We start from the raw sequence: 21,234 nt of genomic DNA on the forward strand, positions 1-21,234 counted from the left end.
ACAGCACCTGTTTAAAAGACATTTTCTACTACAAGACATTGTAGTGAAGTACTTTTACTTCTGTGCTTTCAGTAAAATGTAGACAGTCCCCTTATTACTTTTATTTAAGTCAAAGATTTGAAGTGGTTCTTGTAGTGTAGAGGTTTTTAGGTCAATGCCTGAGTTTGTATACTTCTACCACATCTGTACACAGAGTATCATGTAGTATTACATTACTGTGTTATGGTGGATTTGTATGAGAGAGGGCTCATCCTGTTACTAAATGGTTTCCTCAGTGTGAATAATGAAACAAAAGGACAATCAAAAAACATTTCTCAAGCCTTCCACAAATGGGGTCAATTAGACCTTTGCTACCGCAAAGTAAACTAGTGTACCAAGGTAACCCCACTCCCCACCACATCACCCACCACCATTCTTTTCATGTTTGATTAGCGAAAATAGTTGATACAGCAGCAAGCGGGGAGCACTGAAAGAGATGAGAGTTCAAGCATGCCGTAGCAGCTTCTTTCTTTCAGCAATTCACACTCTGACGTTTAGTGGAAGCTGCACACATATGCATTTGGACCGGATCTAAAGTGCAATGTGCATTTGTTTTAAATTGTGTAAATGCACATCGCATACAGTACAAGAACTAAAATGCATACACTTTTGCAGTTAGAGTCATACAGTTAAATATGTGAACACTTTGACTTGTGCACACTCCCACTGTGAAGTAACTTTGTTCCCCACCTGGTCTGCACCCTCTCTCCCTCTCTGTTGCTTTCTGTCTCAAAGCAGGTTCTGAAATAAGACAAAATAACTATTAGTGTTAGAGGAAGGGCAAAAGAGAGGGGGAGGAGAAAAAGAAAATGAGAGAGCACTTCCCCAACAGTAGCAGAGAGAGACAGAGAGGGAGGGAGGGAAAAGTAGACAGTGGGAAGGGAGAGCAGAGGAGCTTAGAGAGGGGATCTGCATTGTAAGTAGCTCTGAGAGCAGCAAGTGGTGGCTGTTTTCCAACCTGTTTTTTGTTTTCTCAAGGAGGAGGACAACAAGAAGACGGATAAAAATGGGCAGAAGAGCATAGATTTGAAAAGGCTGAGCTGTGTGTTTTTGTAAAAAGTAGTTGGAAGGAGGAAACGGCAGGAAAGAAACCAGGAGGAACACAAGGCAGCAATGGATAGCAGAGTGGCTCGGTCTGACCCTGGGATGGCCTGGATTCACACACTGCTGCTGGCCACCATCCAGCACACACACTAGGCTGCGGGGACGCCAATAAGGTACAGTTCCAAAAAACCGAAGCTGTAACTCTTTCACACCAGAACAAGAGAAATGGAGAAACTAGGCACAAATTTCACCACCACTTGTTTAAGACGTTTTCCTCGAAGTTTGAGGGTTTTGCTGCTTGGAGTGAAAGTCGAGCTGTGGTATTTGCCTGAGAGTGTAAGCTGTGAGTGAAGAGTGTGCTTTGTGTCAGGTGCATTTTGAGTATCTGACTGTATCTACAGTACATGGTCTGGAAACAAATAGGTACTTTTTTCATAGGATACAGGTAGAAATATAACGGTAACAGCTACTAACAAAACAGGTTAAATACATTATTTCAGTACAGTGGAATACAGGATTAGAAAGAGACTTTTTTCATTTTCCTGCAATGCAAAAGTTAGAGAAATCCATCTGAACTAGATGTATAAATCCTGCCAATGGAGACATTTGATTCTGTATTAATTTATTCTCCTGGAAGAAGCTGCTGCTTGCATCAGACAGTGCAGAGTGAATGTGATGGTTACAGTGCAGCAATGAGTTGTTGCAGAGCAGGGCAGGTAAGTGCATGTCTGGAGTATGTTGGATGAGGGGTTGTTAAAAACTGTACATGGGTGATACTTGGCGCTGCAGCTCACACACACTTATCTTTTCTCCTTTTTGAGACATTTTATCGTAAGACTCAAGCACCTTTTTCTGCCTGTAGCTTCAGGCGATGAAAGAGCCTCGGGTTTTTAACTGAGGCATGTGTGTGGATCTGTGTACCAATGTGCTCTCACACATGTGAATTCAGGTATTAGTTAACCCATGACTGTGTGGTTCCCAGAGGAAGAAGAAGGACACAGTAATTTGTGGTTGTTTCACTTTGTCTCAGTGTGTGTGTGTGTGTGTTTGTTCAGTAATGTAGAGGAGACGGGCTGAGCTGTTGACATTCCTTCATGAGGGATAAACAACAGCACAAATATATTTACTGGCTGAGTTTAGTTTTATAATACTGCAGAGGTTGTTTGCTTCCTCTCAACATGGTGACTGTGACCCATGTCCATTTCGGATAACCACACTTTAGACTTTACATCTTCCAAACATCATCAGAATGGGGGTGAGCTAAGGTGACGGCTGATGCTGGCTGATGAGTAAGTCTATTGTCATGCGCTTTGACTGCTGCTTCTGTGTTTCGATATTCATTATATTTTGGCTGGAGCAGAAAAAGATACCGGGGGTGTTGATGATTTACAGAGGTATGTCTGTACCACCTGCACGTTGGGTAAATGTGCAGAACAAAGTATAAATCAGGACCTTGAACTGTTTTACTGCACTTTACTACGGGCTGGAAATCCCCAGCATGATGCCAGATTTCTGATGAAGCTATTTACTGTTTACAATACTCATCCAATTGGATAAATTCGACTTACGGTTACTGATTTCCTATAACTAGTAGTAGCCCTCTACTTGGTATTTGGTGTCACTCAGCATGCAGACTTTAGCTCACAGCCCCTCCCTGTTCCCACTTCCTCCCTCCCACCACAACTGTATGTCTGGAGAGCACCTGCCCCATCACCTGCCACTCAGACAGTGGGCTGTCTGAGTGGCAGGTAGCGTGTGTGTGTGTGTGTGTGTGTGTGTTGAGGGGAAGCGATCCAGGATGACACACCTCACCCTCATTCCACCCCTTACCTCCCTCTGCTAACCTTGAATGTGAATGGTACCTGTGTACCTCAGGTGTATGCATTCATGTGCTAACCTGAAAGTGACTTTGTGTCTATGTCCTGTATTTTGCAGTCACCTATTTTTGTTGAAACTAGGCTAAAATCATTAGGCATCTTTGATTGAAAGCAGCCTGCCCTTTAAACATCAGTGACAGTGATAGGAGGTTCTGTCACTTTCCTAGTATTGTGGCTTGTGTCCTAGATAGCAGAGGCTTTAATAGCCTATAATAATAGTCCTTATTGGCTCTTGCGTGTGAGTTTCTTTGTTTTGTCTCTTTCTTCAGGCTGCAGTGCACAGAATCTGTCGTTTATTAGAATGTGCGTGTCAGAGGCCTGTGTATGAAGGTTTAAACAGACATGAGGTTAAAATGAGAGCCCTGAGGCAATGTGTGCAAAGCACTACTACCCTGGCTGCACACCTCTGCAGCACTGTAGCCCTCAGGTAATGTCACATGGTGACTTAGCAAATTTAAGGCGGCATGTTTCACATTTATACTCATGTTAGATGTTGCTTCTTTATTAAAATGCTTTTTTGTGCCTTTTTATGTGCTCTTCCTGGAAGAGAAAAAACATAAACCAGGTGTTTCTCTCACGTGTGTCTTCGAGGCCTCTTAGCTCCCTTTCAATTCATCGCTCTAATCCTGCTGACACTGTTGGTATTCATAGTTTGGTTTTGAATAGTTTAAAACTTTAGCTCTGGGCTAAAGCAGTCTTGTCTCTGAATGGTCAGTTTGTTAGGTGTGCTCTGCTTCTACCTTATCACATTTCCAAACAACAAGCACCCCAGTGAATGGCTTGTCCATACGTGTCCAGATAATAAAAGCAAGAAGTGGGGTTAGAGGAGGAGCGATGTGAGGAGAAACTGCTCGTGCTCAGCTGGGGAAAGTGGAGCAGGGAAGGAAGGAAGACAGTGCGAGTGAACACAAGAGCAGATGAATGCTAGGGATGCATCAGCAGTTTGTTGTAAAGTAGGTCAGCCTCTTCAGAGCTCAGTGGCAAAGGATCTGATTGGAATCAAAGTGCTCTGATTGACAGTTTGAGTACAGCAAACCCTGGCTCCTTTTTTTTTTATTAATTTAAGCCAGATGGAAAAAAAAAGGACATTAAACCAGTGAAAACACATGCATGGCTGTCTTACTGCAAAGGCTCTCGTGCTGATGCATAGACATCAAAAAGAATCATATTTGGCTTTTTTAGATTTTGATCAGTGGAAACATTCAATGTATGAGGTTTGTTATATTGTACATGTTCAACATTTCAACAAATGCCATTAAAATGACAGCCCATGTCCCAATGACTTTGTTTACCACATTAGATGTTTAGAATATGCTCAATCTTGTGGGACATCAGTGCTTATTTTCTAGCCTCCTGTGTCAAAAATCCCTGGAAGTCCCAGCAGTTGTGGGAATAATCCCGTCAGTCCACAGTTTCTCCGTCATGGAGCTTTGGTGAAAAACACAAGTGTGGCGTTCTAGAAAATCTAAATAAAATCTTAATGTCACCTGCCTAAACCTTGTAAATCAGCATAACTTTTCTTAGAATCTCACTGTATACAGGTAACTGTCATCACTCAGAAGGTGGTGATTATGAGATTTTCTAGATTTACTGCGTGTCAGACCTGTGGCCCTCAACCGACTTGGTTGCTTGTGCAATTTATGGTAAAGCACTTCAGGATATTTCCATAGGTTTGTCAATAGGTCCTTTGTGTCTTTATCGTTGTTGTGTGTTTCCTGTACTCATCTGACTGCAGTTAAGTGAAGGGGGGAGTTAAAGGTCCAATGCCTTTGCGTTTACATGTGAGATGGTCACCATTTTGCAGGCTTCAAAATTAGAGACTGTTGTTTGTTTATTTCTGTTAGCAGGAAACCCACTGGGTGAGATGAGGTCCGGGAAGCCCTCTCTACGTCTTGTCGCTTTCGATAAAGGCTGATCACCTCACACACACTCACATTCAGGTGTGAGGGTGTGTGGTAGGTCTGTGCGATTGTAAGCCAGGTTATCAGTATGCATGCGTGGTGTCCCGGAAGGTTGTAAGTTGCCTGTGGGTAAGTTCCCCCCCACCCCCCGCCCTCCATCTGCCTCCTCTCTACCCTCTGGGGTGCTCACCTGTCTCAGTGGGTGGAGGCTGGAAGAGAAACGAATACCAAGAAACTCACTGACCTCAATTCACTCAACCTTTCTCACACCATTCAGGCATTTGATCTCACAAAAAATGCAGATTAGCGCGTCACTTTGACATCTGCTGTGATTTCTGTGATTGGAATTTGACTCTCGCTAAAGAGTTAGTTTTGTGTGAGTGATTTACATGAAGCCCATTAAAATACCAAGAACATTCTCACCTTATCTAGGTGGCATTTAGGTATACATTGAAATGTCAGACAGAATAAAATTTAATCGACATTCATCACCATTGTCAATCAATAATATATACACAAGAAGAAAAGCATTTCCAGAACTGATGTGGAACAACTGCACACACATTTAAAATGAGGTTTACTGACAGATAAACTGCCTCTAACAAGCGTAGGAACTTATTGCAAAATGTTTTAATTAAATTATTAAACTGGCAAAATCTGTGTTGTGCATTTGAAATTGAAGCTGTTTTAGAATACTCACCGTAAATCTACAGCTGTCCCCCATTCAGTAAACAGGAGGAAAATGCTATTAACTCAGTGCTAGACACAGCCTTTCTTACACTGTGTGGTTTCAACTTTATTAGATTTTAATGGCTGTTTCAGTTGGCAAGTTATTCACTGTCCCAGCATTCACAGAACAATTTACAATACCTGGTTTTGCAAAACACCGAAGTTGGGTGGATGGTTTTCTGAGAAGTGACGCTCTCAGTGATGTCATGTCTTGTCTCGGTAGACAATTCTGGGGCTCTTAAGTCTACTGCTTGGCAATTAGTGGTCTGATGTGACCGAGTTAAATTGTGATCTCACACTCACACTTGAGCTGGTCGCACCACACTGTTAGGAAACTCGAGCCTGTCTGACCAAACACACCAGACTTGCGCTCATGGACAAAAGTTGTTTTGGGGGGGGAAGGAACAGATGCTGTGATTTTTCAAAACAAGAAAAAAAAAAGTGTATTTTGCTTAACATTTTTACAGTGAAATGTAGCTGGATACCTCAACTCTACAAACTGCTCTGAATGATCCCTCAGTATGATTCCTTCAGAGAACGTTAAATGAAAATAGAATTCCTCCCATAACAAATAGCTTACAGGGCTGTTAACATTTCTCAACACAGCTGAGGAAACAGATTTGAGATGTTCTGTGTCTATTCTTGCCTTGAGTTGAGATCAGACAGTTGACAGGAAATGGGGGAAAAAGTAGGAATCACATGCATCAATAACTGCCAGCACACCAGAAAGTTGACCTGAAAGATAAACTCTTATTTGTTTGATTTGACTTCATGTATTTTTCGCGGACGACGCAATTGTTTTGGCTCTGGCACAGTAGATCATGTCTCTACCTTTCCAATCCTGCCTATAAGGCTTTTTCATTGGCTGTTTTTCAATCAGATAAAGTAGCTTCAATTAGGTCATGTCAAATGTTGCTTAGTTGTAGCAACACCAATGTTTCTAAGTAAGTACAGCAATATTGTAATTCAGTATAATTTTTTAGAAAGTTCTTTGTTTACCTTTTATTATACAATACTCTCTGTGCTTTATACAGGTCCAGTATTGATGTATGACTGATGTATCTGCATGACCCTCTGTACAGTTTATTTTGTATCTTCACCAAGGCCTTAACAACAGCCTTGGTAACTGTGTAAACGGGAATCATGTCTTTCTCTATAAACTTCGCTATCATCAGAGCAATTTCCTGGTGGCAATTTTATTCACATTAGTATCTGGTGAACACACGTCTTTTGGCAACTTTTTGATTTCATTCCCTTTTTCTGCATGTTTCACCTGAAGCCTGTAGAGTTTACGTCTCTTTGATTGTTTACAATCTGTAGCATCTGAATAATAAATAATTTTTTAAATTTCATCTTAAATTCAAAGCTTTGCTGTTTAAAAGATGCATTTTGTTTAACTGTGATATTGATATTAAACCAATGTTTCTTACCAAACAGGCTTCCAACTCCAGTAGGTACAGTAGTAGTACAGTAGTAAGTGAAATATCTGACCTGGAAAATTCTATTTTAGCCTGTATAACATTCACTGAGAGGTAAAACAAACTGAGGTGACCATTGCAAAAGCAAAACAAAAAACAAAATAAAATGGCACCTAGCTTCCAAAACTACTTATAAACCCTATATCTACCACATAGACTACACAAATTACAAACACACACAGTAACTAATCATAATCATAAGTTTGACAGTATAAGACCTCAGGGGAGCAATGTAACAGAAAAGCCCTCTCACCGCATTTGAATTCCAGGTCAGGTAACATTATCAACCCTAATCAACCCTGAATCACCAGTTTTGGTGTTCTGTGTTTCTGCATCTCTTCTTACAATCTGACATTTATAGCCTGTGTGTGTGTGTGTGTGTGTGTGTGTGTGTGTTTGGTACTGTGTCCCAATCTGTAAAGATAAAATAGTTATGACGTAGTAAACAATGAATTCAATTCAACTTTAGTTATATAGCACCAATTCACAACAAAGTCATCTCAAAGCAGTGTACATAATAAAGTCAAGACTATACAGATATGTAAAGAAAACCCAAGAAATCCCCCTTGAGCAAACGTATAAGCAACAGTGGAGAGGGAAAAATCTCCAGCAGAACCAGGCTCGGCGTGGGCGGCCATCTGCCTTGACCGGTTGGGATGAGTGGAAAGTGGAGAGAGAAAAGAAAATAGCAACAAAATTCATTCATTGGTCGGGTTTGTAGGACCAATAGCTGCGCACTGGAAAGCCCACAGCTCCAAAGCAGGGGACACCAGCAGAAAGAGACAGTAAAAGGGAGACAGAGAAGGAGAAGGACAACTACAGGACAGAGAAGACACAAAGTTAATGTCATACAGTGGTGGCATATAAATGTTGGTTGAGAGGGATGAGACAAGGAATGAAGTTCAGTGCATTGGGGGGTGGGTCCCCCAGTAGTCTAAGCTCATAGCAGCATGACTATAACTAACTATAAGCTTTATCAAAGAGGAAGGTTTAAGTCTTGTCTTAAAAGTAGAGATGGTGTCCGCTTTCCTAAATCTGAACTGGGAGCTGGTTTCTCAAGAGAGGGGCCTCCCATTCTACATTTGGAAATTCTGGGAACCACAAGTAGGTCTAAAACATGTCATAGAGTTTCATTTTTTAACTTAAATTATTTATTGTACAGATGTGCAGGGTACATTAGTTTTTTGCAAACGTAACTAAACAATAGAAAATAATGCATTTTGTTGTCGACTGTTTTTAGATGTGGTGAGAATTTACAGCATCAGGAGAGGAAATGGGTTACAGTGTTCATAGGATTATTCTATTTTGTGTTTTACTCTTTTCAGCGGTTGACCGCTTTTATCAACTATGCATTGTCTTCCATGAAACATTAAGCACCTTGCATCCTGCCTCTTAAAAGCATCACACTCCCTGACACTAGAAAAGCAAACAGTGTGGAAATGTGTCTTCACCTTTCATGAACCACAAACAGCTCCAACAGTGAATCCATTTGTTTTAACACCCTCATCTTCCCTTTAGCATACATCAAACAAACCTAAATTATGTGATTACTCAACATTTGGCTCGGCCTTGAAGCTGAATCAGCAATAGATTTATGCTCATATTCATGCGATACACTCCATTAAAGGATTATTCTCAGACCTCAAAGATGAAAAATATCACAATTAAAAATGCTCTTTGTATGGCTCCTGGGATTAAAGGCATACCAGAGTGCCATTCATTAGCTGCCGTATGCAGACACCTTGTCTTAGAGAAGCCTAGTGAAATTACAGGGGGGAGCTGCTGGCAGCAAAGTCCATAGCAGTCACAAATGACACCCTACTATGACAAGGGAAATTACATGTCTTTGGAATTGAAAATTTAATAGCCTGATATAATTGTATCAGCTTGAAGAATGCAGAGAACGTGTAATCGGATGCTCGTATTTTGATAAATGTTGTGGTGAGGCTTCTTGCCAGTTTTTGGGATCTTTGATGTTTTGTTTTTTTTACACAAATGAACAGATAACTAATTTCATGCAAAGAGTGTGGTGATTTACGACCACTGAGGTGTTTGAGGAGGATTATGCAAACATTCATTCATTAGGATAGTGCTGATAGATAATCATTGAAACTAAAACATAGTTTTCCTAGTCACTACACAGTAAACAAGGAAATAAGTCATATTTAATCTCCTGCGACAGACTTTAGATAGAAGGAAACAAAGTTCAGATAATACTGCACATCTACAGCAGGATTATAGTTTAACCAGCCAGTAATCACACCCAGACACCAATAAGCTTGTGTCATTATGCAGCAGTGGTCTGAATGTGTTCGTATGGCTCAGTGGCTGCACTATACGGTGACTGGATCCGTATAAGCAGTTCCCACACCCTCTCAGGTGTCCTGTGCTCAGGGCAGCCTGGCCCAGGTACTCACATAAAGGCCTCCTTTGTCTGAAGCAGGGAACAGGTAACCATTTGTGCTGGCGCTGCTGTGTGTGTGCTCGTGTGTGTGTGTGTGTGTGTTCGTGCCTGCGTGCGTTTGTCTGCGTGTATAAGAGGCAAACAGAGAGATAGTATTGACTGTGCTGCCTACAGTACCATTGGCACAAAAGCAGGTGTGGCTTGTCAACAGCCTCATATCAAAGCGCACAACTCATGTGCGCTCAGTAGAAAAACATTGTAAACTATGATTCACCAGGAAAACAAACACCATTATAAACAAAGTTGTACTTTTCAGGAAGAAACAGCACACACTCACCCTTTTGACAATAATTATGTGTTCAGTTTAATGTGATATTGCTAACTGTAATGTAAAAGTCACATCTCAAAGATTTACAGTGTTTTTTCAGAATTTAAAAAAAATCTAAATTACAAATAAAGATGTATTATTGAAGGGTATATCTTATTCATGACCAAGAGTGTGTGTGTGTGTGTGTGTGTGTGTGTGTGTGTGTGTGTTTAAGAAGTGGTTTAAAATTAATACTCACTGTGTGACTGCATCCAAAATTTTTAAATTCTCCATAATAATGTTGTTTTGATTGTAGCAGGACATTACAGTGTATGTCAGTGTACAGCCTTAAACAAAATTGTTTTTAAGTGTAAGTTTGGTTTGTGATATTTTGTGACAGTAGAGTGAAACATGCCAAGTGAAGTGGTGACACAGCTTTGGTTACAGGTTAACATTGTTCTTGTTATATTAACCTTTAACTCACAGTCGATTGTATTATTTATACATAAAATAGACCAGTACAAGTGTTTTTTTTTCTCAACTAAACTTTCAGGAAAACATCAATTTAAACATTTTTTTAAATATAGGACAAACATATCTGCTGAGATGCTCAAAATGTTCTGAAATTGTTCCTTAATAGACCTTTTAGTGAAAATTATTTAACTCCAACATCAACAAAGAATATTTGACCTTCTATTGAAACTAGTTTTCCATGCCAGTGGATCTGAGCACCCTGCTTTGTGGCTAAGCTAATGTGGTACCTTGACTATGTTGTTCACAAAAATAAAGCTGACGTGATTTAAAAAAAAACCTAAAGTGGTGCAGTGATGGCTGAATGTGGCAGCTGATTCACACTTTCAGTTGCATGTATATGTGTGAAAGTGTCATTACTGTATGTATCTGTACAGGAAAAGCAACACTGAAAGTAGCCAGTCTAATTGGCTACATAACCCAGTGCTTCACAAAAACACAGACGTATAAGATCTGCTTTATATTAATTTGAACAATTATCCAAAAAAAAGGTCATATTTTTGTTATCAGTTGCTGCTATGCAACTCTGCACTCCTCTCTTTGTGTGTGTGTGTGTGTGTGTGTGAGACATGTTTTATGTTAGTGTGCATCATTCATTTTACCCGGTATTTAAGTCAGACATTGAGGATTACCAGCTCAGGAAGCAGGATGGTAAGAAGGGACTGAACTGGTGTGTGTTTAAACAGCCTGCTGCTGGCTTTCCAACAGACGCTGATCAATCTCAAAAGGTGCCCTAACATAGACAGACACCCAGAGTGATAGATGGGAATAGATCTCAGGTGAAAAGTGAGAGCAGTGAGGATGTGCAGTTGACCTCTGTCTGTTACCCTGCTGTGATATTTCTGTCTGTGTGCATGTGCGTGTGTGTGTGTGTTAAGTACAGGGGTAGAATGCTGTGTGCAGAGAGGTCTTTAATTAAAGCAGGAAGACACGGCTCAGCAGACACATTACATCAGATGTGAGTGTGTGCAATTGTGTGCCCGTGTGTGAAGGCTGGATTTGACTGAGAAACCTCCTGCGCGTGTTAATAGCACCAGCATGCATCTTGCTAATTCATTGTGTGTGTGTGTGTGTGTGTGTGTGTGTGTGTGTGTGTGTGTGTGTGTGTGTGTGTGTGTGTGTGTGTGTGTGTGTGTGTGTGTGTGTGTGTGTGTGTGTGTGTGTGTTAAACATCTTAAATGGGGCTGTATGAAGTAAAAATGTACACAAACCACTTTAAAAACTCATAGCTAAGCATGAGGAGTTTAACAAACTTACATCACACTGCACACTGTTAATTATGACTGACTATAGTGTGTAACACTCAGTCGAATCTGTGGAATCTTCTGGTGAGTCGTTAACAGTGTGTTATGTGCAGTCGACCGTGTTTGATTGCAGGATAAGTGGTTTGTTTCTGCATTTGCTTAGACTGACACACCAGGTCATTTTGGTGCTCAATCCACATCCATAAAAAAGTAGACATTTCAGGCATCTCGGACAATGTACAACCCCAATTCAAAAAAAGTTGGGAGAATGTGTAAAACATAAATAAAAACACAATGCAATGATTTATAAAACTCAACCTATATTTTATTCACAATAAAACATATATGTTGAAACTGAGATAATGGCCCATTTAATGGAAATTATTAACTCATTTGAATTTGGAGGCTGCAACACAAGTTAGAACAGGGCGACATTTACTATTGTGTAGCATGTTGTCACTGCATCACTGCATGGGCTCAGGAACACATCCAGAAATCGCTTTCCGGGAACATAGCTGTGCAATCCACAAATGTAAGTTAAAGCTGGATCATGCAAAGAAGAAGGCAAATGTAAACACGACCCAGAAATGCTGCTGCTGCCAAAGCAAAATGGAAAACTGTTCTGTGGTCAGATGAGTGAAAATTTAAAATTGTTTGTGGAAACCATGGATGCTGTGTCATGCGGACTAAAGATGAGAGGGACCATCCAGCTTGTTATCAGCAAACAGTTCAAAATGCTGCATCTGATGGTGTGGGGGTGTATTAGTGCCTATGGTGTGGGCAGCCTACACATCTGGAAAGGCACCATCAAGGCGCAGAAGTACAAGAACGGTTTAGATCAACATATGCTCCCATTCAGACTACATCTCTTTCAGGGAAGACCTTGCATATTTAAGAAAGACAATGCTAAACCACATACTGCATCCACCACAACAGCATGGCTTTGGAGGAGAAGGGTTTGCGTGCTGAACTGGCCTGCCTACAGTCCAGACCTTTCACCAATACAAACATTGTGGTGCATCATAAAACAAAAGATCAAGTAATAATGGCCCAGAACTGTTGAGCAGCTAGAATCCTGCATCAGACAAGAATGGGACAACTTTCCTCTCCTAAAACTCCAGCCACGGGTCTCCTTACTTCCCAGATGTATACAGACAGTTGTTAAAAGACCATGCTACACAATAGCAAATGTTGCCCTGTTCCAACTTTTTTGAGATGAGCTGCTGCCATCAAATTCGAAATAAGCAAAAAATGTCTCTTTCAACAACTGATATATGGTTTATGTTCTATTGTGAATAAAATGTGTTGATGACTTTTGTAGCATTCTGTTTTTTATTCATGGTTTTCACATCATCCCCACTTTTTTTTTAATTGGGGTTGTTTACATTTACACAACAAAAGATAATAGCACAAAAAAAAAAAAAAAGAAAAGATATTAACAGGTATGATGTCTTCATGGCAAAGGTCACTAAACCAAATTTTGCTAAATATCCTTTTGTGTTGTCTAATCTATATTAAATGAAGCTGAACATTCAGGGAACTTTTCAAAGGGCAGTGAAGGAAAGTAACAAAGTATATTTATTTAAGTGCTGTGCTTATGTATAATTTTAAAATATTTCCATTTCCTTTTCTACTACACAGCAGTAAACCCGTGAACTCAGTGAGGCATCAATACTTTGAACCAATAACATCATATATAATAATGTGAAATTAGATATTTTGCATAAATGGTCATTCCCCTACTAGGTTGTTTTTAAGTTATTAATGTTGTACTTAACATTTAAGTGCAGCAGATTGTGGCACTTAAGTGGAATCGTCTGCCCAGTGGGAACTTGTGTTTCAGTGTAGCTGCACTCTGCAACTGAAGAGATTGAAAACACACCAACAAAAATGCAAATAACGGACTTCAGTCAGCAAAAATAAGTAAATACAACAAGTTGGTTCTTATTTTTCCTATTCTGGCATCAAATAACTTGATTATTATGCAGAATTTTTTACCTACTGTATAACATTTTGTCTTATTATTCCAGTTACAGTACATAAGCCATCTGTGAAGTTTTTGTCTGGATGTTCTTGGAGTGAAAAGACTGTATTTCTTTGGGTTAGATCATGTATCGTCTACATGTTGATATATTTGAAATAAAACAACTAAAACAAAGAACAAAATTAATGAATGAGATTCCCTTTCCGCCTTACTATGTTATATCACTACATAGGATAAGGTGACTATATAATCAGGCATGTTCTGTGATAATACATCAAGAATTTGTTGTGTGTGCTTTAGGCATCAGAGTTAATATTGATTCTTGAAAAACATCGTAAAAAATTAATGGAGCTTGAAGATCAGTTTTACTTTCATCTCCTTTTTTTTTTTTGCAGTTCCCATGCATTTGTACAGCCATGCTCCCTGGGTATGGATTTTCACCGTTTCCTGATTTCCAACCCCACCTTCACGCATTTCGCTGTCGAAGAGAGAGTCCCAGCATGTGGATCCCCGGCTCAGGAGAGTCCCAGACTCCGAGCGAGGCCCAGGAGGACAGGTCTCTGCTCCACCCATGTCACCACAAGCATGTCGCTGTGTGCCAGCAGGAAACCTTGGCTTTCATTGAGCTGCAACCACCAGTGACTCCCAGACTAAACGGTTTTGGCTCTCCGAGGCAAACTGTTATTCCTGAGGCACAATGTACGACACACTCCCCACCAGCGAATGGTTTCAAACACACAATAAACGAAGTGATTGACCAGCGGAACAGCTGCCACAGGACAGACAATGAACATGAGACAATGCTGAATTTGAATTGTCACACACCTGCAGGTGACGATGAACTTGAGTGCCACAGTGGCATCTGGACCACCGTGCAGGAGCAGACTGAAAAGCCAAGATCTGTTACAACTGTATCTCGCCCCCTCCATGCAGCTCTTAGCCTCCCTCTGTCATTCCCTCTGTCCTCTCTATACGCAAACAGAGACTCCTGGGAATCTCAGTCACCTTGCTCACCATCCCCGCCTGAAGGTCCTGGGTTTCAGAGCCTAGAATCCCGCCGGCCACAGAGGAGAACATCCCAGTGTTCACTGAAAGAGAAGTCTATCCGTGAGTGTGGCCTTTAGTTATTTATGGACAAAATTGTGGATTCTTTATACGCATCATCTTAATCAAATAATTTTTTTGGTTGCTTGTTTTCAGGGCGAAAGGTGCAGGTTTATTCTCCAGACAGCCCAAGTGATGAGTCTCTCAGCAGCCCAATCCTGGATGCAGACTACATCTTCCCTGGACCTTTTGCATCTTTCCTGGAGGAAGACCTAAGTGGAATATCTTCCCTGGAAGCCATTTCAAGCCTCTCATCAGAAGATAGTGTTCCAGATCTCCCAAACAGTCAAAAAGATGTTTTTAGTTTACCTGCAGAACCACTGCACATAACTGAGGACTCAACAACAGGGGTCGGGGAAGACAGTGGGGGTGTAGAAATGTCAACTGCCACAGGAGGAAGCGTTTTGTCACGCAGCCGTCAAGGGGACCAAGAGCGACGGCGGTTCTCAGCTTCAGAGCTGATATCTAGGCTGCAGCTGTCTCAGAGGAAAAACTCTTTCACTTTGAAGCTGGGGAAGTCGCTGTCAGCAAGAGTAGCCTCCAGAGACAGACAGAACTCCAGCAGCCTCAGTCCTAGTGCTGACTGTGAGTAGACAGCACACCCAGCATCATGGGTAACATTTCAATAAATGTTGGTCCAAAAGAAACCTGGAGAGATGTGAACCTCCTGCAGCATCTCACTGGAGATCCTCTCCCTCCCCCTTCTGTGTACTGTCTAAGGAGTAAAATATTTTTTGTGTGCAGCTTTACTTTCCTATAAAATGTGTATGTTACTGACATTATTTAAAAAGAAGGGGAGCTTTAAACACCAAAGAATGTCAAGAAAATGCTGCAAAACATTTAAAAAGGCTTTAAATGCAGCTATTACTGTACAATATCTAATAATAATGTCTCTTGCTTCTAAACCCCTGCATCATTTGCTTTTTTTACTGTTGCAGATAAGTCCAACTCCAAGCACCGGAGCTCAGGAGGCTCTAGTGATAGTGCCCCCCAGAGTCCTGTGGGACCCTCACCTCCTTTGCAATGCAATGACAGTGGGATGCCTTTGCACCGGTGGAGCACAAAACTTGGGTAAATATAAAAATGAGTTGTTCATTTTATTTATTTCTCTGAATCTCATTTGTCTGTGCAACAGACTTTCATTATTGTTTCAGAACTATTGTAAACACATCATGGAGCCACACCACTGCACTGGTTGGCATGATTCTTCATTAGGAAAACACGGGGTCTAAAGGCTGAGGCCGAGCCTTTCTCTTTATAGCGTCTAAAGTACAAAAACGGTCAACTGTTTTTCAACAACACAGTTCTAAACCACAGACAAATAGCCTAAAATACAGTTTCGGAATTAGGGACAGTGCTGAGAGTAAAATTGTTGGTTTGAGTCTGTATGATGTCTTCAAAGTAACAAAAATACAGAATGTATTGAATTCATTTCTTTTTTTCTTTTTTTTTTTGGCAGGATGCGAAAGAAATCCATAGAAGATGACTCAGGCACACCTGCAACTGTTGCCAGTTCAAATCGCTTGTCACGGTTTTTGCCAAGTTGTAAGTTTCCCTAAGATGTTTTTTTTTTCTGAAACATTTTCCCTTTGTCTACCCTCTTACTTCTCTACATGTTATGGTGTCTCTCCGTCTTCCTCCTGCAGTGATTCTCTACCAGGAGTACAGTGACGTCGCCATCAACAGAGAGATCCAGAGGCAACAGGGGAAGGAGCCTGGCACAGAGGAAGAGGGGCTAAGGGACGAAGGTTCCGATGGGACCCCGTCTCCATCTAATCTGTCTCCATCCAGTTCCTTTCGGTCTTCGCGAGGTTCAGCTTTTGCCCTGTGGCAGGACATACCAGATGTCAGAACCAGTGGTCAGCTCGACAACTTCAGCAACGAGGAGCGGAAGTTACAGGAGGTGAATAAAATGTTTCAGACTGTTTTAACTACCACAGCTGTCTGCTGATTTGTGAAGCTGAAGTACTGTTTCTGTCTCGACTCAGGCAAAGTTTGAGCTGGTGACTTCTGAAGCCTCATACATTCGCAGTTTGACAATTGCAGTGGACCACTTCATGTTGTCGCAGGAACTCTCTGAGTGTCTTGGAGCTCAGGAAAAACAGTGGCTCTTCTCCAAGCTGCCGGAAGTCAAAGATGTCAGTGAGAGGTGAAGCAATATGCAGATGATGTTCCTTTATTCCCCGTGTGGCAATAGTGTTTATTTTAACCTCTCAGGTTTCACGTCTACTTCTCTGAGTGTACTTCCTGCTTCTGCCCTGTAGGTTTCTCCAGGACTTGGAGCACAGGCTGGAGGAAGATATTCTGCGTTTTGATGTGTGTGACATCGTCCTGGATCACTGCCCAGCTCTTCGGAGGGTTTATTTACCTTATGTAACCAACCAGGCATATCAAGAGCAGACATACCAGCGTTTGCTGTGAGTAAATGCTTTCACCATAAAGTATGTAAACATATTTCCTGCTAAAGATCATAAAAATGTGTCCACTATACTCAATATACTCTCGAAAAATTAACTGTGGCATGTCCTGTCATAGCCCATGTCCTGTAAAGACTAGGATGTATGTTTGCCATGTTACACTAGTACCTCCAGTCGTACTAGTTTGTTTCATCTAGCCACAAGAATAAAATTGTTGTTGTCGTCTAGCTGTGTGGACAAATCTAATTCACCAGATAACCTTAGACACATTTTCTAAAGCCAGTTATGATACTTACCAATTGTCCATGTGTGCTCCACTCCATCCACCAACAAGGCACTGGCCCAGGCTGTCAAACAGGTTTCATAGCTCTTTATAGCAGGGGGAAATTAGGCTATACCATAGGGGAATGTAAGTGACCAGGGTTTTATAATTTGCACAAAATAGTCTTTGGAGTAAATAAGATCCATCGTTGACTTTCTGGTGTGAGACTGTATTGTATGGAATGTATTGAAGAAATCTTAATTGATTGTGGTTTGTCTTTGTAGGAGGGGCTTCTGGTATACGATGCCAGAAGTAGAACCTCCTAGAGAGTGGTGCTGCTGCTAGTTGCCCAATAGCAATGGGCCTAACTTAGTTTTTCTCATTGTGTTGAGTTTCAGTTTTATTTATTTGATTTGGATAGTTTTAGGTTTATTTCATTGTTATTTTTATAATTTTTTATATAACTTTGTACACATATGCAGTTTGAACTGCTTCTATGTCTGGTCCACTGTAAATAAATCTTACACTGGTTGAAGACACATGCAGGGCCACTCGGCCTAACTCTTACATGTTTACTTATAAGATATTATTTAGTCTTCTTCATTGTGGTATTTTAACACTAACTATTTTAGTGAATGCAGGAATTTACATCTGTAGTGGATAAAAATTGTTTCATGCCTGGATGTCCATAATTTCCTCTAAGGGTGTTCAGGTGTTGTTTTACACCTGCATGACTTAACTTGCACATGGTTCATTTTAAGTACTCTGAGCTTTTTTTTTCTTCTTAGGTTAAACTGCAGGCTGGAATTTTCAGTGAGTTTTCCTAAAAGCTTTTTTCTAAATTCCCACATCTTGCACTTTTAGGCACGACAACCCTCGGTTCCCTGGCATCCTGGCTCGTTTGGAGGAGGACCCCATCTGCCAAAGACTTCCTCTGACCTCTTTTCTAATCCTCCCATTTCAGCGGATCACACGGCTTAAAATGCTAGTGGAGGTACATAATTAATCATTCACTGCAGAATTCATGTTTGGACTTGAAACCCAATTATGTGAAGCTGTAAATGTGATGATATTGGTACCAGCCAAGCATTTTGCCAGAGCATGTTTTGCCTCAAAGAGTATTATTTACTCTTTGGTATGTCTTCAAAAAAAGTATCTTATTTTTTAGAATATTCTAAAGAGGACGACACCAGGCTCTCGGGATGAGGACACTGCCACAAAAGCTTTCAATGAGTTAAAAAAGGTAGTGATTATCGTCCCTAAAGGACACTTGGATGAGCAGCAGTGTTATCGCTGCTGTGGTAAAACAGTAATAACCCTATTAATGTGTGTCGTCTTAGATCATCAAAGAATGTAACTCCAGTGTGCAGTCGATGAAAAGGATGGAGGAACTTATTCACCTTAACAAGAAAATTCATTTTGAGGGAAAGGTGATTGAAGTCTTCAGTGTATTTCACATTTTGTCTCAATTTTTTTTTTTTTTAAACTGTGTTTGTTATTCTGCAATTTGTTAAAGCTCTTTTCTTTTTAGATCTTTCCTCTGATCTCTCAGTCACGCTGGCTGGTGAAACATGGTGAACTCCTGGAAGTGGACACTCAGATGATGACCATTTCTGGATCCAAGCTCAAGTTACCCACCAAGCCTGTGTACCTCCACCTGTTCAATGACTGTCTGCTCCTGTCTAGGAGGAAGGAGTGAGTGACATACAGTGAATATACTTAATAAGACACTATTTTTAATTACTTCTGACATACAAATGAACATTACTTAAAATATCTTTTAAGTTGAAATGTGGGGCGGCAGCAGTTCAGTTGGTAGAGCGGCTGCCTATCGACCGGGGACAGAGGTTCGCGTCCCACTGAACACTGTTTTACACACTGCTCCTATAGTGTGGCCCCAGCCTAAGGAAATATCCCTGAGCTGCTGCCAGGCTGTTTAATGTGTTTGAGTCACAGAAGCCTTTGACAGCACCCCTATCCATTATTTCTACTTAAACAATTTGAAAAGTTACATGCTCCAGCTCTAAATTAAACATTTACACATGGACTGCATAAGTTTTCTTTTTTTTTTTTTTTTCGCAAACCCATGCACCTTTAGAATATGATGCTACACATGTTTGCATTAGCGATGACATGTAACATATTTATGCATGTTCTTTGCAGTACATGGAAGTTCATGGTGTTTGTCCATGCCAAGATAGGACAGCTGAAAGTGAAGGATCTCAGTCAAAAGCTGCAGGGCATCTCAGGTTTTATCTTTCACTTGCAGCTGTGTGAAGGCCAGCAGCTCAAACACCAGATCCTGCTCAAGTCACACACTGAGTGAGTAACACCACTTACTCAAAATACTGTCAACAATGGATTTACTTCACCAGACAATGCTCTAAGTGCCCTTTTTTGGTTTTGTGTCCACCAAGGAGTGGGAAGCAGAGATGGATTACAGCAATGTTTCCATCGGATCCACTCGAACACATTGGGCAGGCCAGTGAGAACGATGGTCAGTAAAGAGCTAAAAGTCTATTAATCAATGACATTTTTGAGCTCCCACTCATCCTTTTTGTCTCCCCCCCCCCTTTTCCTCTTAGATATATCCCAGGTTCAGTGCATCAAAAGCTACCAAGCCCAGGAGCATGATGAGTTAACACTGGAAAAGGCTGACATTCTTCACGCTAAGACCATTACAAGTGATGGTATGGTAAAATAATGTGCATTCCCGCTTCTAAATTTATCAAATCTATGGACAACTCAGGAATGTTTTTTTTTTTTTTTTCTACCAGGCTGGGTGGAAGGCATCAGACTGTCAGACGGGGAGCGGGGCTGGTTCCCCAAAACGTACGTGGAGGAAATCACAAGTCGCAGCGCGCGACTCCGCAACCTCCGGGAAAATATACGCATCAAATGTGTCACAAAGAAACTGGAGGGAGTGGCCTAACTGTTTTACTACATGTGTATCAAAGGTACCTTTGAGTTGATGGCAATCATTGCTTTTTTCTTAGGTAATTTTCTTTCCAGCGCGCTAGCTGTGAATACATTTTTGAAATTATATGTAAGGCTTTTACTGCTCCCTTACAATCTTAATTTAAGTCTGTTCACAGCAGGAAGGTTTTGTACCAGTAGTTCCTGAACTTTGTAGGAGCATCTGCATAATGCATCTGAAATTTCAGGCATCTCTATGGTAAATGTGAAAACAAGTATGTACATTTATTAGCACAGCAAGTCAATTTAAACACATTTCATGATAAACATTTACCTTTAAACATCAGAAACTAACAAACTTGTCACTTTAGGCTAATGTACAATTTGTCACTACTTCTTTTCATCCACCATGTCTAATTTGTGTTGTCCTGTCCAGTAGATGCAGCCCAGAAAATCACCTAAAGCAGATTTTGCGCATTTGTTTGTGATTTTCGCACAGTGCAACACTGTAAAAAATATATATAATACTACCAGCTTTGTCCTTTAAACCCAGAAAATTAACTATGCATTTACATTAACCTATGTGCCATATGTGCATGTTTTAGCTTCATATGTACTCATTTAAAAATGGATTACTCCGTTTACCACCAACTAGTAAAAGTTAAATACTGTATGTAAATTTACTGTACTGCCACACAGTAAGCACTGTGCTCCAAGACTCAATCATCCACATCGTTTCCCCACCTAGAAATCCTCAAATGACCAATAGCACAGTGTTAATGAACCACTATAATCAATGTTTAAATGTAAATTTCTGTCCTATACCCAAGTTGTTAGTCATAATTTAAGTGGATGCTGTTGCAGCATGTGTATTTATACTCCTCTGGCTGGTTGTTCTCTAAGGAGATTCTAAATGTAAATTAAAAAGTAATTTCTAAAACCACAATATAAATACTGTAATACACTGGATGTTTACTGGATTTCTCCACACTACTGT

At 40.7% G+C, this 21,234-nt stretch overlaps 1 protein-coding gene across 2 annotated transcripts; it reads left to right on the forward strand.

Annotated features, from left to right (window-relative positions):
* The first annotated feature begins 898 nt into the window (after window positions 1-898).
* On the forward strand, window positions 899-21,228 carry arhgef19 (Rho guanine nucleotide exchange factor (GEF) 19). 2 transcript variants are annotated; one of them, XM_067526827.1, is made up of 16 exons: window positions 899-1,256; window positions 13,934-14,645; window positions 14,739-15,227; window positions 15,581-15,713; window positions 16,102-16,187; window positions 16,289-16,545; window positions 16,631-16,791; window positions 16,907-17,059; window positions 18,186-18,315; window positions 18,490-18,564; window positions 18,662-18,751; window positions 18,853-19,016; window positions 19,485-19,643; window positions 19,739-19,818; window positions 19,907-20,011; window positions 20,099-21,228. In XM_067526827.1, exons 2-16 carry the CDS (start codon window positions 13,955-13,957, stop codon window positions 20,251-20,253), a joined length of 2,928 nt encoding a protein of 975 aa, XP_067382928.1. In that variant the 5' UTR covers window positions 899-1,256; window positions 13,934-13,954; the 3' UTR covers window positions 20,254-21,228. The 2 variants fall into 2 exon arrangements, with proteins under 2 accessions (XP_067382928.1, XP_067382929.1); XM_067526828.1 differs by lacking the exon at window positions 899-1,256 and adding an exon at window positions 9,364-9,518.
* Window positions 21,229-21,234: the final 6 nt, after the last annotated feature.

The sequence above is a fragment of the Channa argus genome, chromosome 13 (assembly GCF_033026475.1).
Source record: "Channa argus isolate prfri chromosome 13, Channa argus male v1.0, whole genome shotgun sequence".
Taxonomy (NCBI): Eukaryota; Metazoa; Chordata; class Actinopteri; order Anabantiformes; family Channidae; genus Channa; species Channa argus.

What these genes read in the sequence shown, in the direction of transcription:
- arhgef19 (XM_067526827.1), top strand. Translation starts at nt 13,955, where the DNA reads ATGCTCCCTGGGTATGGATTTTCACCGTTTCCTGATTTCCAACCCCAC. An exon ending in ACTGAAAGAGAAGTCTATCC is followed by an intron (nt 14,646 to 14,738) that starts GTGAGTGTGGCC and finishes GCTTGTTTTCAG; the next exon opens with GGCGAAAGGTGCAGGTTTAT. An exon ending in CTCCTGTCTAGGAGGAAGGA is followed by an intron (nt 19,017 to 19,484) that starts GTGAGTGACATA and finishes TGTTCTTTGCAG; the next exon opens with TACATGGAAGTTCATGGTGT.